Source organism: Lagenorhynchus albirostris, chromosome 1, assembly GCF_949774975.1.
Source record: "Lagenorhynchus albirostris chromosome 1, mLagAlb1.1, whole genome shotgun sequence".
NCBI lineage: Eukaryota > Metazoa > Chordata > Mammalia > Artiodactyla > Delphinidae > Lagenorhynchus > Lagenorhynchus albirostris.
In genome coordinates this window covers 83,571,392-83,588,583 of record NC_083095.1, presented here as the reverse complement: position 1 = coordinate 83,588,583, position 17,192 = coordinate 83,571,392, and the positions used below count along the sequence as shown (strand labels likewise).

Below are 17,192 nucleotides of genomic sequence, written 5' to 3'. Positions count from 1 at the left end.
TTGAGATGGTGTTCACGTCTGCATTCTTTTTTAGCCACTTTCAGAATCTGACATCCCGGCAGCATGTTTTTTCCGCCTATGGTGACATAAGATGTAATGATCCATGGACACAGACATCTTTTGATGGAATTAGGGTACTGTGACTTTGGTAGTGACATAATCCTTATAACAAAGGCCCTGAGTTCACTGCCTATTAACACTGATGAAACATTTAAACATACAAGTCATAACTTGCTTGAAATTTTGTTTGTTTGTTTCAGGAGATCAATGGATATTATAAAGGGAAACTTAGATGGAATTTCAAAACCAGCCTCAAATTCAAGAACACGTCATGGGAGCAGAGGTTCAAATGCTTCTTTGGAGGTGCTCTCACCGGAACCAGCATCCTTCAAGGTACTATGCTGTTTAGAAATGATACAAACTACTTCTTCTGATCTCTAGCAATTGATAAACCAAGGTTCATCTTTAAAGGGTGTGTTCTGGGAGCACTCATAGATTTCTTGGATTTTACTTTAGATCATTTAATGTGAAAATACTGTTTCCTTCTTTACCTTCTCTTTTTTCTTGCGGGGGGAGTTATGGCTTATTTTTTCACGATTGTACTTTGTTAATGCTCATTTATTAACTTTTCTTCTTTCATAAGAAAGCTTTGTATTCCAACATCTACTATGCCACCATTGACTCTTATTATGAAAAAGATTCAGTAATTTAAAAAATAGAGTTTGGATAAAAACCACATGGTATATGTTTAATAGGTACATTACCTGGTCTCTTTTTCTTTTCTTAAAATATCTAAGCTTGACGTTTTTTAAAGAATCTGTTTTTACCTCTGTTATGGGGGATAATTTATTTTAAGGTTGTGGGAAACAAAAATTTTGAAATTTATGGTGAAAAATTTTCTTGCAAGTCTGTGAAGCCTTTCTCAGTTATTCTTTTGACTTATGCACTAGACTCTGCATTATGAAACTCTTAGAGTTTTTGTCTATCATGATTTAATGCTGGAAATAGAAAGCCTTCTAGACATTTCCAGCAGAAAGGGATTGAATACAAGAAATTCAGTTCCTCAAAAATCAATGGAAGGCCAGTGAAACCATGCGAGGGGACTTCCCTTGGATTATTGGTTCCCAGGTCACACCACCATATCCAAAATCCAGAGATCTGAAAGCTGCTGCTTTTCTGTTGCTGCTTCTGACACTGCTACACATCCCTCAGAACCACAAAACTGGTGACTAGACATGCAGAGATGACTGCCTTTGATATTTCTTGTCAATTTCGTATCAGGACCTTAGCAAGATGGCTTCTACCTCATTTCTGTGGTGAAACTTTTGTGCAGATGTACCTATTTGGATGAAACTAGTATGTATCCAGAACCCAACCTGCAAGCAGCTTTGTAAAATACAGTTTCTGTTTTGTTTCATCTAATCCTGCATCATTACTATACTGTGTGTTAAATCTTGTAGCATTGTAATAATTCTTGATATCTGGTGGGATGGGTCTTCCCATCATATTCTTTTCTAGGACTGTCCTAGCTATTCTTGGCTTTTTGTTGTTTTTATATTTCAGAACACTTCAAGTCCTGTGAAAAATACTGTTGGGGTTTTGATTAAAATTGCTTTGAATTTATAGATTAATTTGGAGAGAATTTCTAACTTTATGATATTAAGTCTTCCCATCTATTAACATTGTATCTCATTGACTTCTTTGCTTCTAATTTAAAAATTTTACATACTGTAAAGTTCACTCTTTTCCGGTGTATAGTTCTGAGTTTGTCAAATGTGTAGAGTGATACTATCACAATCAAGATATAGAACAGTTCCATCATTACCTCTCAATTCCCTCATGCTGCCCCTTTATAAACAATCTCTCCTACTCTTAATCCCTGGAAGCTCCTGATCTGTTCTCTGTCCCAATAGCTTTTCCTTTTCCAGAAGGTTTAATTCCATTCCACATGAATGGAATTAAAAAAAAAATATGTGGCTTTTGCATCTTGCTTTTGTCTGTTGACACAGTGCATTTGAGACACATCTATGTTGTTGCTTGTATCAGTAGTTCAAACCTTTTTATGGCTAGTACTGTTCCATTGTGTGGGTAAACCACAGGTTGCTTATTCATTCCCCAGTCAGGAACATTTGGGTTGTTTGCAGATTTTGGTGATTATGAATAAGGCTGCTGTAAATATTTGCATACTGATTTTGGGGATGTGGTGGGAAATAGGTTTTTACTTCTCTCGGGTAAATACCTAGGAGTGGGATTGCTGGGTTGTATGGTAAGTGTATGTTTAACTATAAGAAACTGTCAAACTGTTTTCTATTCCCACCAGAAATGTATGAGAGTTCCGGCTGCTTTGCATCCTCATCAGCAGTTGATATTGTCAGTTTTTTTTTTTTAAGCCATTCTAATAGGTATACAGTAGTATTTCATTGTGGTTTTAACTCGAATTTCCTTGGTGACTAAAAATGTTAAGTATATTTTTATGTGCTTATTTGCAATCCACATATCTTTTTTGGAAAGTGTATGTTCAAAAACAAATTTTTTTTTAATTGGGGTATAGTTGTTTTACAATGTTGTGTTAGTTTCTACTGTACAGCGAAGTGGAGTTCCCTGTGCTATACTGCAGGTTCTCATTAGTTACCTATTTTATACATATTAGTGTATGTATGTCAATCCCAATCTCCCAGTTGATCTCACCGCCCCCAGCTTCCCCGCTTGGTGTCCATACGTTTGTTCTCTACACCTGTGGCTCTATTTCTGCCCTGCAAACCGGTTCATCTGTACCATTTTTCTAGATTCCACATATATGGGTTAATATACAATATTTGTTTTTCTGACTTACACTCTAAGTTGTGTTTGTTTACTTACTGTTGACTTTTGAGAGTTCTTTATATATTCTAGATAGAGTTTTTTCTCAGATATATGATTTGCAAATATTTTCTCCCAGTCTATAGCTTGACTTTTCATTCTTTTAACTGTCTTTTAAAGAGCATTTAAAATTTTAAGTGCAAGTTATCAATTTTTTTTTCTTTTGAGGATTGTGTTTCTTGGTTATATCTAAGAACCCATTGTCTAACACAAATTCCCAAAGATTTTTTCCTATTTTTTTCTTCTGAAAGTTTTATAGTTTTATGTTTTAGATACTTGTGGCCTCTCTTGTTGCCAGTGAGAAGGCTTTTGTAAACCCAATATTCATTCCAGTGTGGGTTGTCTAGTTTAGATATTTTCCTCTGGTTGCTTTATTTTTTTTCCCTGTGTCTTTGGTATCTACTATTATTCACCTAGGTATGGACTTATTTATCTTTCTGAAGACTAGTACTTCTTCAATATAAGGATTTGTATGTTTCTTTTTTTTTTTTTTTTTACTTCTTAGCCATTGTGTTTTCACATGTTTCAAATATTGCCTGCATTTTTTTTTTCTATTTTGTCATCCTCAAAGTGCAGTTAAATGTCTGTTGAACCTTTCTCTTCTATCCTTCATGTCTCTTAAAAAAATTTTTTTTTAATTCATTTATTTCTCTGTGCTTCATGCTGGGGAATTTTTAACATTTTCTAATTTTGGAATTCTTTCTTATACTATGTCAAATCTGCTCTTTAATCCATCCATTGAATTTTTAAGCTTAATGATGTATTTTTAATTTCTTGAAGTTCGTTTTAGTTTATTTTCAAATCCATCTGTTCTTTGCAATACCTTGATCTTGTGTTTTGGGGGTTCTTTTTTTATACCCATTAAAACTATTTATATGATTATCTTTATCAGCTTTTTAATATCTTAAGTTCTTTTGTTTATTCTGATTCTTGCTTGTTATTGGTCATGTATTCATGGCTTTTGACCTTTTAGAATGAAAGTTTTAATTTTGGGAATTTTATGGAGCCTGATAAACTATACCTTCCAGAGCAACTATACCTTCCAGAGCAAGTTTCTGTTTGCTTCTACCAAATGCCTCAGAGATATCACTGGCATGAATCTTTTTTGTGTGTGTGTGCTAATTTTTCATCTTTAAGCATTCCAGAGGATATGAATAACATAAATTGGAATCCAAACCCACATGAAGCGTGACCCTGTGGTTGCACATTCTCAGGGAAGACGATTTCCCACTTGGAACCCAGACACATTTTTTGTTTGTATCCTGTGCTTTTGGATAGATGTACTTTTCTAGTCTGCCCTCTCACCAAGGAGGCACCTTTTTGAGGGATCCAGCTTCATGGAGCAGGAGAGGGAAGGTTCCTCTCCATCTTGTCTTGCATGGTCCCAAGGCTTAGTTTCTTAGCTCTGTGTAGGTGTTAAAGCCCAAGCCCATAGCTTTCTGAGGCCAGCACATCCTCATTTGCCTGTCCTTGTTGCTCCTACCCCACCCCCACCAGGGCAGCTGCTTTAAGGATTTACAAGGTTCCTGTTTCAGCTTTCACTTTCCTTTTAATTTCTGTCCATTGGCAGTTTCCCCAGGGTTCTTGTGAACTTACCTATGCATTTGTAAGTAGATGGCAAGTTTCAGTTTATTCAGTTTTCCATATAGCCCAAACTGGAATCTAAAAACAATTTTAGATTCTTTAGTCTCAAGCTTTGTGATTATAAGCCTAAACTCTGGAGTCATGGTTCAAAATAGGCTCTGAGGACCACATTTTATGTGATTTTGGGCAAACTACTTCAACTCTCTGTGCCAGTTTCCTCATCCGTTCAAAGGTGTAATAATACTATCCACCCATAGGCATGTTTTGAGGATAAAATGAGATGAAATATCTACAGGTTTTAGAAGTGACTAGCACCTAGTAGGTATTCAGTACATCTTAGCTAATTGACCTCAATTCTGTAACCTAATTGGTTAGTCATTCCCATGTTTTTATTCACAGGATTCAGTGTAAAGTCGGGCACATAGTAGGTATTCACATAATACGTGTTCAACAAATTTAGAACGACAGTCTTACCATTTTATGTAGGTAGGGTAATATACAAAGACCTGACAGATATTAGGGTAGCAAAGCATTAGTATTTCTGCTTCCATATTCCTGGGTGATGATTTTTTTTTAAGTAGCAACTTCACAATATTGACACACATGTTTTAAAACATAGATTAATATTACTTCATTCAAGGCTTTTTTAAAAGTGAAATATCAGCAATAACTTCAAGTCGGATTTTATTTGAACCCACTAAGCTATAGGTCAAACTCTAGCATATTTATTAACCAACAGGGACTTTGATACTTAGAGCAAAAGCAAGACTTCCTAAAAGTTGTGATTTGTCTTAATCAAATTCATGGAAAATCAGTAAGTTTCACCTTAGGTTGCGGAAGAAAGCCACAGGTATGCTGCAGGTTGACTGCTGACTGCAAATGATTCAATGTCTGTAAAACCTTTTACATTGTCTAAATAATAAATAAATCCTGGTATTTTGATTAATTTTATTGCTCATTTTTCTTTTATTAATTGCTTACCCCAAATTTCTGTATAGCAGAAAGTGAGTTTAAAATGCTAGAGTTTTAATGAAATTTCTGTAGTAATGGTATATTTCTCATTCTAAGAATTTTGGTTTATTTTTACTTCTGAATATTTTTCTTGAATGAGCCAATAGTTGGAATTGGTGTAAAAATCTCATGGCTTTCAGGTAGGGATCTAATTGCTAGGAAGGGTTTTTATAGGCTATTTACCTTTCCTGGACTAACATGGAGGTATGAAGTGGGGGACACAGAGCAATGAAAAATGGAGATTGAATGTGGCTTTGAGAATGAAGAAGAAAGAAAAATCATACACTTAGGCCACAGGGTAGAAGATCAGGAGGGCTGGGAATAGAGAGGCCAGTGGGCAACGGGATGGGGGAGATGGTTGGTGCTAGTGGGGTGGGGAACTATGGGTAAAATTGTGAAATGGGCAATATTTGCCTTTTGTTCTCTAGTTTCATCTTTTTCTGCCTCATTGCTTCCCGCTCATCCTAAGAGTTAGGGTCATATGGGATGATATATATGAAAGATCTTTGTGTATCCTGAAGTGTGATATCCGAGTATGTTGCTAATGTCTACTTATGTTTCCCCTGTATAAAAACCCATTCTCAGGGAAAGGTCAGCTAGATTCATTTATGCCAAGATATAAATTACTGACAGGGCTCGTGTGACCTCTCCTAGCAATTTCAGCATTTTCACAGAACTATATAGCCTTAAGGATTTACTGGATATTATGGAATTTTAGGCTTTACTCTGTCTTTGACAGAAGAATATTTTTCAACAGGGAACCTTCTTTAACACCTCCAAGATCACATAAAGTAAGCATTGTTTTGCTTATTATAAATTGGGTCTCCACTAGTTTCATTCCATACTGGATCTGTTTTCTTCTCTGTTATATCCGGATAGTAATGCCTGTATCATTGTGAGGCGTGAACGAGGTAGTGTGTCTAAAGTACTTAGCACAGGACCTGGCTAATAGTAATGCCTCAGTCAATGTCGGCTATGATTTTTATACCACTGGCTCAGCTCATTTCTGCTGGGGCTTATGTCCTAGTTCAGGTGAACATAGGTGCTCATGCAGTCCTGTGTCCCTGACAGTTTAATTCTCAGCACCGTCTATCTTCTGTCCTGGAGATTCACAAGGGCGCACAGATTACAGTGGTGGGGTGTGGACCATGACCATAAAAGCCTCCAAGGGCTGACCCCTGAAGGGCTGGAGCAGACAGTCCCTCCGTTGGAGGAGAAAGGTACTCGTCTCAGCAGTGGCTGACCTGCTGTCCCTGAGGTTTTGCCTCTCCCATGGGCTGTGTTCACCTCCACTGTGACTCATATTGCCAAGCACAGCCCTCAGGGCCCTATGATGTCTGTTTTTTCCTGGTGCAGCCATGGATGTCTTTTCTTGTTCTCTCTCAGGAAAACACAGCTGCACCAAACTGGTGTATTCAAAATGAACTTTGCTAAAATGGAAAGAGAAACCAAAATGAAATAGAAAAACTGTGAATAGTGTAAAAATAAATTATTCAGCAAAGCACATGGTTATGATTTGAAGAACTCCATTAGAAGCATGTCGCAGTTCAGCCTGTTCACTTTGCAGCTGTTCAGTAGCCACGTGTGGCGAGTGGCTATTGTATTGGACAGCCCAGCTCTAGACCCTTCACTGTCCATCTGAGGGTAAGCTCAGAGAGCAGGGGCCATCATGCTTCAACCCCAGAGCTTGGCAGAGAGCAGTTCTCTTTGGGACTGATTCCTGACCCTTCTCTATTATTGCTAGAAATTGCTGGAGAGTGGTGCATATTACTTTGGTGCAAATATTATTAAATTTAATTGTGTATTTAAATTACATTTAATTAAGTGTCATATTTCTAGAATCATTTAATGCTACTATATATATATATGTCCTCACATATACTTACATTAGAGTTAAAATAGTCTAGAAATTTAAAATTAAAAAAAATTTTTTTTACTTTTACTTTTGAAAACTGTTTCTTTGGAAATAATTTTTAGGTTGATACTGCAATCAATCTGAACTCTGGTAAAGAAGGCCACTCAGAAGGCAGTAGTAATACAGAGGAAGGTAGAAACAGTAATGATGATAAAGGGGAAAACTACTCTGAGAAAATAAAACTGGCTGAAGAGGGATCAGATGAAAATTCGAACTTGGTTCAGCATCAGATAATCCCTGAATGTTCAGGTAGGATAATCACTTGGTGATTGGCTAATGATAATTACTGATGCTATAGTTAAAATACTAGAATTACATATTTATTTTATCTGCTAAGTAGAAATAATAAAAAAAGAGACTTTTTTGTGAGCAAGCAAATCACCAGTTTTCATTTATAAGAATATTAAGAGTTCTTAAATACACTTAGAAAAATAATAAAATATGTCATTTAATAAAATTGTTATTGTAGTCATTTTACATTAATCAAGTAGGAAGTATTTCTGCATTTTATGACATGATTTATTGATCTTTTTGAAAATTGTACAGTAGAATATATCCTGTAATTTATAAATGCCTTTTAAGGGATAATCCCATTTGATCTTAATAACTTCTGGATTTTAAGAGACTCCATTATTTCGTGGGTATTAATACTGGTATTAATTAATACAGGTCAGAGTGAATTAGAACAGCAGTTCTCAAAACATGGACTGACAGAGCCCTGGGCCCTGAGACCCTTTTTAGGAACTCTGCAAAGTCAAAACTACTTTCATCATAATACTGATATATCAGTGATATGATTCATTGTAATATTGAAATAATGCTGTTTGCCTTTTTGCTCACTGAATTGTTGGTTTCACTGATGGTACAAAAGCAATGGTGGGTAAAATTGCTGGTGCTTTAGCATGAATCAAGGCAATGAATGGCACCAAATTGTACTAATAGTCATTGTGTTCTTCAAGACCTGGCATGGGCAGAGAAAAGAAATAGCCAGTGTCACGCAAGAATGTCCTTGATGGAGCAGTAAAAAATTTAAATTCTATTTAATCTTGACCTTTGAGTACACATCTTTTTAATATCTTGTGTGGTGAAATGGTAGGTACATATACAGCGATTCTGCTGTGTGCCAAAATGTGAAGTTCGTGTTGAGGAAAAGTACTGGTGTGATAATTTAAGCTGAGAGCTGAACTGGCCACTTTTTAATGGGACACCATTTTTACTAGAAAGAATGAGTGACAGATCATCTATTATCATTCAGACTTAGATATTTGGCAGACATTTTAAAAAAAATGAACTGGGCCTGTTATTTCAAGGAAAGCAACTGACAGTATTTTATGTCAATGATAAAATTTCAGCTTTCAAGTGAAAAATTAGAATCTTGGAAAATTTGTGTATGTCAACATGAGCTTTACAGCTTCCCAGTACTTAGACTTTTCTGATAAAAATTGGTGACAGTATTAACACATGTGATTTTTTCATATTGTATACTGAAAACATTAATATTTGAAGGTCTGCATAATTCAGTGAACCACTATTTTCCAAATAAGCAATGCAGGATAAAAGATCCATTCAAATGAAAGATAGATCCATGGATTTATGGAACAAATACAAAAAGCTCACCGATAGGGTTACAGATTTCACATTACAACTAACCTTTAAGAAACTACCCCTTGTCCAGTTTTGATATTAGTATCAAGGAAGAATATCCACAATTATCTGAAAAGGGTATTAAATTTCTCCTCCCCTTTCCAACTACTGTACGAGGCCAGATTTTCTTCATACAGTCAATACTTTAACTGAGTAACAGATTACAATAGATTGGCTTTGAAGCAGAGATGAGAATCCAGCTGTGTTCTGTTAATCCAGATACTAGAAATTTAAAATATTGCCATTCTTCTCAATATTTTTTTTGGAAAATTTGGTTGTTATAAAAGTGCTGTATTTATATTAGCATGTAATTAGTAATACCATGTTAATTATTTTTAAATGAATAAATAAACACATATAATATTTTCAGTTTTGATTTCTAATATGGTAATTATCAATAGATGTAACTCACATAAATAAAAGGTACTTTGGGTTCTCCATAATTTATAAACTGTAAAGGGAAGCTGAGCTCATAAACTTTGTGAACTGCTGATTTAGAGTATGTTTGGGATGAGATCAGCTCTAGGGCCAGGTGACTCAGGGTTACAGTTATTAGGAAACAAGGTATTAGAGTTGAGATTAGCTATTGGCCCCATTTACAGTGTATTTGTTTATACTGTTTCCGTACTGCAAGAGTTACTTCAAAATGCCTGCTGGATAGACCACCCATGTACAATGGGGCCTGAGAATGCTAGGGCTGGTGGTTGGGAATTAGAACTAGAGGCTGTTGCATTCGATGTACGTGAGCCATATGATTCGTAGGGTCTCCTTATTAGTAAGATTAGTATTGTTTTTGGCTAAGCTTATTCCCTCGAAACATATCTCCTTTTCTTTTAAGAAGAAGTGATATACATTATAGGGAAGCATCACTGGGCTCTGTATTTTCAAAAGTTGCAAAACTTGACTTTTCTTTGCATAATATGCCATTTCTAATGATCTAAGCTGGGGTGGCTGAGACTTTAGAACTTGAGCATTTATGCTCATTGCCAGATTATCATCTTTCGTCAGACCTTACAGAGGAAGTATCTCGTGGTGGTGAAGAGCTTTGGCTCTGCAGTCAGACAGATCGGGTGGAAACTGACTCTGGCATTTACTAGTTATAAGATGATATATCTCGGACATATATGTAACTCCGTTACAATATACCATCTTGCTGGTTTACGGTGAAGATTACATGAGATAATGAATGTAAAAAAGCACTTAAGACTGTGCCTATCAGGTAACTCTATAAATGTTAGCTGCTATTATTAATATTATCATTAATCATAATGATAATTATTAATATTATTATTCATAATGGTAAGTTAAAACTTGAATGACAGAAGTTCTAAAGAGTTCCTAATTTCAAATAAGTTACTATCAATTATCCACAATTCAAGAACATTTTTAGGTGCTTTAGGAAGATAGAACAAATGGGAGAGGCATAGATTAAAGGTGTTAAGATACACTGTGTACTTTTCTGAATTTGTTTCTAACACGTTGGAATCGCTCTTTGTCTCTATGACATGCTACATTTTACTGTAGCTATTTGTGTACATGACTTCTCTTTCAGTTAGTCTGAAGCAGCTTTAGGATAGGGTCTTTGTCTTATTCTTTATTTGTTAGTTATGAATATAGAAAGTATAGCAGAATGAAGGAGAAAGAATTTGGGATTTAAAATCATACGAGATCCACTTCTGAATTCAGTGCTATAATTTATTAGCTATTTGAAAGGACCCAGTTATCTCAACCGTAAAATAGAGGTAAATGTCTATTTCACAGGGTTGTTAGATAATTATGTGAAAAAAATATGTGAAAGCACCTTGTAAACCAAGATATATGACACCAGTGTTAGTTATTACCATCAGCCATAAACATTTGTTGAATGAAAGAACAAATAGTAAAAACAAAACAAGAAGGAAAAGGCTTTATGATTTTACTAAACTTCAAGCTCATTCCTACTTTCAGCATATATAGATGAATCTGAAATAAAAGAATTAGATTCTCAACTTCAAGACGCTATTCAGAAGATGAAGAGGCTTGATAAGATATTGGTGAAGAGAGAACACAGAGAAAAAGAAATTAAGAAGCAAGGTCTAGAAATGAGAATAAAGCTGTTGGAAAAACTTAAGGTAAGAATTGTATAATCTTATGCTGACATGTGAGAAACAACTTCCTCTAAGATGAGTAAGAAAAGCATGGACTCTGGTAGTGTTAGTGTGGTCTGCCTTAATTTATTTTGTGGAGGTAGGGCAGTGGTGTGTATATGTGTGTGTATGGGGCAGGGGGGTATTGAGGGAGATAGTTTTCTGGAACTGGAGAAGGTGACTGCAGGATTCCGGATTTCAGGCACTGCACTGGGCATGTTCATTCCCCATGGACAGTGGACAGGCATCACCATAGGCCTCTGTCACCAGTGTCAGGCCTGGGTCCTCCATCTCTGGAATAGAAAGGGATCTGGTGCCTACCTTCATCAAGTATATATGTCTGCTTTTTCTTCAGCGAGCTTACAATTTGGACATAAGTACACAAATACACAAAAATTTAACCCCCCTGGTTACCATTATTATTTGAGTAAACTTTTGTGACAAACAAGCAGGAAGTTGACTATTTCACATGCTGGTCAGGCTGTCTTTGGGGAGCTGTAAAATGCTTGTGGCCTGTGACCATGCTGTATTTGCTTCTGTCTCAATGAATTCTCCTTGGCCTTCTTGGACCTTTTATTCTCTGTGGTATTGAGGGGCGGAAGTTGACCACATGTTGGCACTGACTTGATGCATAGCCATTGGCTCATATTTGAACTTTGCCCCTCAAAGGAGAGCACTTTTAAGGTAAGGACCATTATAATAACAGATTGGTATTTTTTTTTAAGTGGACATTTATTTATTGCAGAAGTGGGATTACAACAAATGGATGGGCTAATTAAATAGTGCAGGGACATAAGATAAATTTAGCTTACTATCTCACATCAAAGTCAAAATTAGACTCCAGGTGGGGTCACCGAATGTGCAAGCCAAAACTATAAATGCTTTTTTTGTTTTTTTTTGGATTTTATTTTATTTATTTTTTTATACAGCAGGTTCTTATTAGTCTTCCATTTTATACACACCAGTGTATACATGTCAATTCCAATCTCCCAATTCATCACACACACCCCCACCCCCACCCCCACTGCTTTCCACCCTTGGTGTCCATACATTTGTTCTCTACATCTGTGTCTCTGTTTCTGCCCTGCAAACTGGTTCATCTGTAACATTTTTCTAGGTTCCACATATATGTGTTAATATACGATATTTGTTCTTCTCTTCTGACTTCACTCTGTATGGCGGTCTCTAGATTCATCCACGTCTCTACAAATGACCCAATTTAGTTCCTTTTTATGACTAATATTCCATTGCATATATGTAGCACATCCTCTTTATCCATTCTTCTGTCAGTGGGCATTTAGGTTGCTTCCTTGACCTGGCTATTGTAAATAACGCAGCAGTGAACATTGGGGTGCATGTGTCTTTTTGAATTATGGTTTTCTCTGGGTATATGCCCAGTAGTGGGATTGCTGGGTCATATGGTAATTCTATTTTTAGTTTTTTAAGGAACCTGCATACTGGTCTCCTTAGTGGCTGTATCAATTTACATTCCCACCAACAGTGCAAGAGGGTTCCCTTTCTCCACACCCTCTCCAGCATTTGTTGTTTGTAGATTTTCTGATGATGGCCATTATAACTGGTATGAGGTGATACCTCATTGTAGTTTTGATTTACATTTCTCTAATAATTAGTGATGTTGAGCAGCTTTTCATGTGCTTCTTGGTCATCTGTATGTCCTCTTTGGAGAAATGTCTATTTAGGTCTTCTGCCCATTTTTTGATTGGGTTGTTTGTTTTTTTAATATTGAGCTGCATGAGCTGTTTATATATTTTGGAGATTAATCCTTTGTCCATTGATTCATTTACAAATATTTTTCCCATTCTGAGGGTTGTCTTTTTGTCTTGTTTGTAGTTTCCTTTGCTTTGCAAAAGCTTTTAAGTTTCATTAGGTCCCATTTTTTTATTTAGTTTTTATTTCCATTACTCTAGGAGGTGGATCTAAAAAGATCTTGCTGTGATTTATGTCAAAGAGTGTTCTTCCTATGTTTTCCTCTAAGAGTTTGACAGTGTCTGGTGTACATTTAGTTCTTTAATCCTTTTTGAGTTTATTTTTGTGTATAGTGTTAGGAAGTTTTCGAATTTCATTCTCTTACATGTAGCTGTCCAGTTTTCCCAGCACCACTTATTGAAGAGACTGTCTTTTCTCCATTGTATATCCTTGCCTCCTTTGTCATAGATTAGTTGACTGTAGGTGAGTGGGTTTATCTCTGGGCTTTCTATCCTGTTCCATTGATCTATATTTCTGTTTTTGTGCCAGTACCATAATGTCTTGATTACTGTAGCTTTGTAGTAGAGTCTGAAGTCAGGGAGTCTGATTCCTCCAGCTCCGTTTTTTCCCCTCAAGACTGCTTTGGCTATTCGGGGTCTTTTGTGTTTCCATACAAATTTTAAGACTTTTTGTTCTTGTTCTGTAAAAAGTGCCATTGGTAGTTTGGTAGGGATTGCATCGAATCTGTAGATTGCTTTGGGTAGTATAGTCATTTTCACAATATTGATTCTTCTAATCCAAGAACATGGAATATCTCTCCATCTGTCAGTATCATCTTTAATTTCTTTCAACAGTGTCTTATAGTTTTCTACATACAGGTCTTTTGTCTCCCTAGGTAGGTTTATTCCTAGGTATTTTATTCTTTTTGTTGCAGTGGTAAATGGGAGTGTTCCCTTAATTTCTCTTTCAGATTTTTCATCATTAGTGTATAGGAATGCAAGAGATTTCTGTGCATTAATTTTGTATCCTGCAACTTTACCAAATTCATTGATTAGCTCTAGTAGTTTTCTGGTGTCATCTTCAGGATTCTCTATGTATAGTATCATGTCATCTGCGAACAGTGACCGTTTTACTTCTTTTCCAATTTGTATTCCTTTTATTTCTTTTTCTTCTCTGATTGCTGGGGCTAGGACTTCCAAAACTATGTTGAATAATAGTGGTGAGAGTGGACACCCTTATCTCATTCCTGATCTTAGAGGAAATGCTTTCAGTTTTTCACCATTGAGAATGATGTTTGCTGTGGGTTTGTCATATATGGCCCCTTTTATGTTGAGGTAGGTTCGCTCTATGCCCAGTTTCTGGAGAGTTTTTATCATAAATGGCTGTTGAATTTTGTCAAAAGCTTTCTCTGCATCTATTGAGATGATCATATGGTTTTTATTCTTAAATTTGTTAATATGGTGTATCACATTGAGTGATTTGCGTATATTGAAGAATCCTTGCATCCCTGGGATAAATCCCACTTGATCATGGTGTATGATCCTTTTAATGTGTTGTTGGATTCTGTTTGCTAGTATTTTGTTGAGGATTTTTGCATCTATATTCATCAGTGATATTGGTCTGTAATTTTCTTTTTTTGTAGTATCTTTGTCTGGTTTTGGTATCAGGGTGCTGGTGGCCTCATAGAATGAGTTTGGGAGTGTTCCTTCCTCTGCAATTTTTGGGAAGAGTTTGAGAAGGATGGGTGTTAGCTCTTCTCTAAATGTTTGATAGAATTCACCTGTGAAGCCATCTGGTTCTAGACTTTTGTTTGTTGGAAGACTTTTAAACACAGCTTCAATTTCATTACTTGTGATTGGTCTGTTCATATTTTCTATTTCTTCGTGGTTCAGTCTTGGAAGATTATACCTTTCTAAGAATTTGTCCATTTCTTCCAGGTTGTCCATTTTTATGGCATAGAGTTTTTTGTAGTAATCTCTTATAATCCTTTGTATTTCTTCAGTGTCAGTTGTGATTTCTCCTTTTTCATTTCGAATTTTATTGATTTGAGTCCTCTCCCCCTTTTTCTTGATGAGTCTGGCTAATAGTTTATCAATTTTGTTTATCTTCTCAAAGAACCAGCTTTTAGTTTTATGATCTTTGCTATTGTTTGCTTTGTTTCTATTTCATTTATTTCTGCTCTGAACTTTATGATTTCTTTCCTTCTGCTAACTTTGGGTTTTGTTCTTCTTTCTTTAGTTCCTTTAGGTGTAATTTTAGGTTGTTTCTTTGAGATTTTTCTTGTTTCTTGAGGTAGGCTTGCATAGCTATAAACTCCCCTCTTAGAAGTGCTTTTGCTGCATCCCATAGGTTTTGGATCATCGTGTTTTTATTGCCATTTGTCTCTAAGTATTTTTTGATTTCCTCTTTGATTTCTTCAGTGATCTCTTGGTTATTTAGTAATGTATTGTTTGGCCTCCGTGGGTTTGTGCTTTTTACATTTTTTACCCTGTAATTGATTTCTAATCTCATAGTGTTGTGGTCAGAAAAGATGCTTGATAGGATTTCAGTTTTCTTAAATTTACTTAGGCTTGATTCGTGACCCAGGATGTGATCTATCCTGGAGAATGTTCCATGCACACTTGAGAAGAAAGTTTAATCTGTGGTTTTTGGACGGAATGTCCTATAAATATCAGTTAAATCTGTGTGGTCTATTGTGTCATTTAAAGCTTGTGTTTTCTTATTAATTTTCTGTTTAGATGATCTGTCCATTGGTGTAAGTGAGGTGTTAAAGTCCCCCACTATTATTGTGTTGCTGTCGATTTCCTCTTTTAGAGCTGTTAGCAGTTGCCTTATGTATTGAGGTGCTCCTCTGTTGGGTGCATATATATTTATAATTGTTATATGTTCTTCTTGGATTGATCCCTTGATCATTATGTAGTGTCCTTCCTTGTCTCTTGTGACGTTCTCTATTTTAAAGTCTATTTTATCTGTTATGAGTATAGCTACTTCAGGGGATGGAATATCTTTTTCCATCCCCTCACTTTCATTCTGTATGTGTCCCTAGGTCTGAAGTGTGTCTCTTGTAGACAGCATATACGTGGGTCTTGTTTTTGTATCCATTCAGCAAGCCTGTGTCTTTTGGTTGGAGCATTTATTTCATTTATGTTTAAGGTAATTATTGATATGTATGTTCCTATACCATTTTCTTAATTGTTTTTGGTTTGCTTTTGTAGGTCTTTTTCTTCTCCCACTTAGAGAAGTTCCTTTAGCATTTGTTGTAGAGCTGGTTTGGTGGTGCTGAATTGTCTTAGCTTTTGCTTGTCTGTAAAGCTTTTGATTTCTCCATCGAATCTGAATGTGATCCTTGCCGGGTAGAGTAATCTTGGTTGTAGGTTCTTCCCTTTCATCACTTTAAATATATCATGCCACTTCCTTCTGGCTTGTGGAGTTTCTGCTGAGAAATCAGCTGTTAACCTTATGGGAGGTCCCTTTTATGTTATTTGTCGTTTTTCCCTTGCTGCTTTCAATAATTTTTCTTTGTCTTTAATTTTTGCCAATTTGATTACTATGTGTCTCGGCGTGTTTCTCCTTGGATTTATCCTGTATGGGACTCGCTGCACTTCCTGGACTTGGGTGGCTATTTCCTTTCCCATGTTAGGGAAGTTTTCTACTATAATCTCTTCAAATATTTTCTTGTTTCCTTTCTCTCTCTCTTGTCCTTCTGGGACCCATATAATGCGAATGTTGTTGCTTTTAATGTTGTCCCAGAGGTCTCTTAGGCTGTCTTCCTTTCTTTTCATTCTTTTTTCTTTATTCTGTTGTGCAGCAGTGAATTCCACCATTCTGTCTTCAGGTCACTTATCTGTTTTTCTGCCTCAGTTATTGTGCTATTGATTCGTTCTTGTATATTTTTCATTTCAGTTATCGTGTTGTTCATCTCTGTTTGTTCTTTAATTCTTCTAGATCTTTGTTAAACATTTCTTGCATCTTCTCGATCTTTGCCTCCATTCATTTTCCAAGGTCCTGGATCATCTTCCCTATCATTATTCTGAATTCTTTTTCTGGAAGGTTGCCTATCTCCACTTCATTTAGTTTTTTGGGGGGGTTTTATCTTGTTCCTTCATCTGGTACATAGCCCTCTGCCTTTTCATCTTGTGTACCTTTCTGTGAATGTGGTTTTTGTTCCACAGGCTGCAGGATTGTAGTTCTTGTTCTGCTGTCTTCCCTTTGGTGGATGAGGCTATCTAAGAGGCTTGTGCACGTTTCCTGATGGGAGCGACTGGTGGTGGGTAGAGCTGGCTGTTGCTTTGGTGGGCAGAGCTCAGTAAAACTTTTATCCACTTGTCTGCTGATGTGTGGGGCTG

General features: G+C 36.2%; 1 protein-coding gene across 1 annotated transcript in view; it reads left to right on the top strand.

The window, feature by feature from the left end:
• Positions 1 to 267: 267 nt before the first annotated feature.
• The window catches only part of FSIP1 (fibrous sheath interacting protein 1), a 195,565-nt gene continuing 178,640 nt past the window's right edge, over positions 268 to 17,192 (top strand). Inside the window, exons 1-3 of the mRNA XM_060164296.1 lie at positions 268 to 393; positions 7,432 to 7,618; positions 10,970 to 11,124. Of these exons, the coding sequence (XP_060020279.1) occupies positions 268 to 393; positions 7,432 to 7,618; positions 10,970 to 11,124 (468 nt within the window). The remainder of the gene's footprint in view (positions 394 to 7,431; positions 7,619 to 10,969; positions 11,125 to 17,192) is intronic.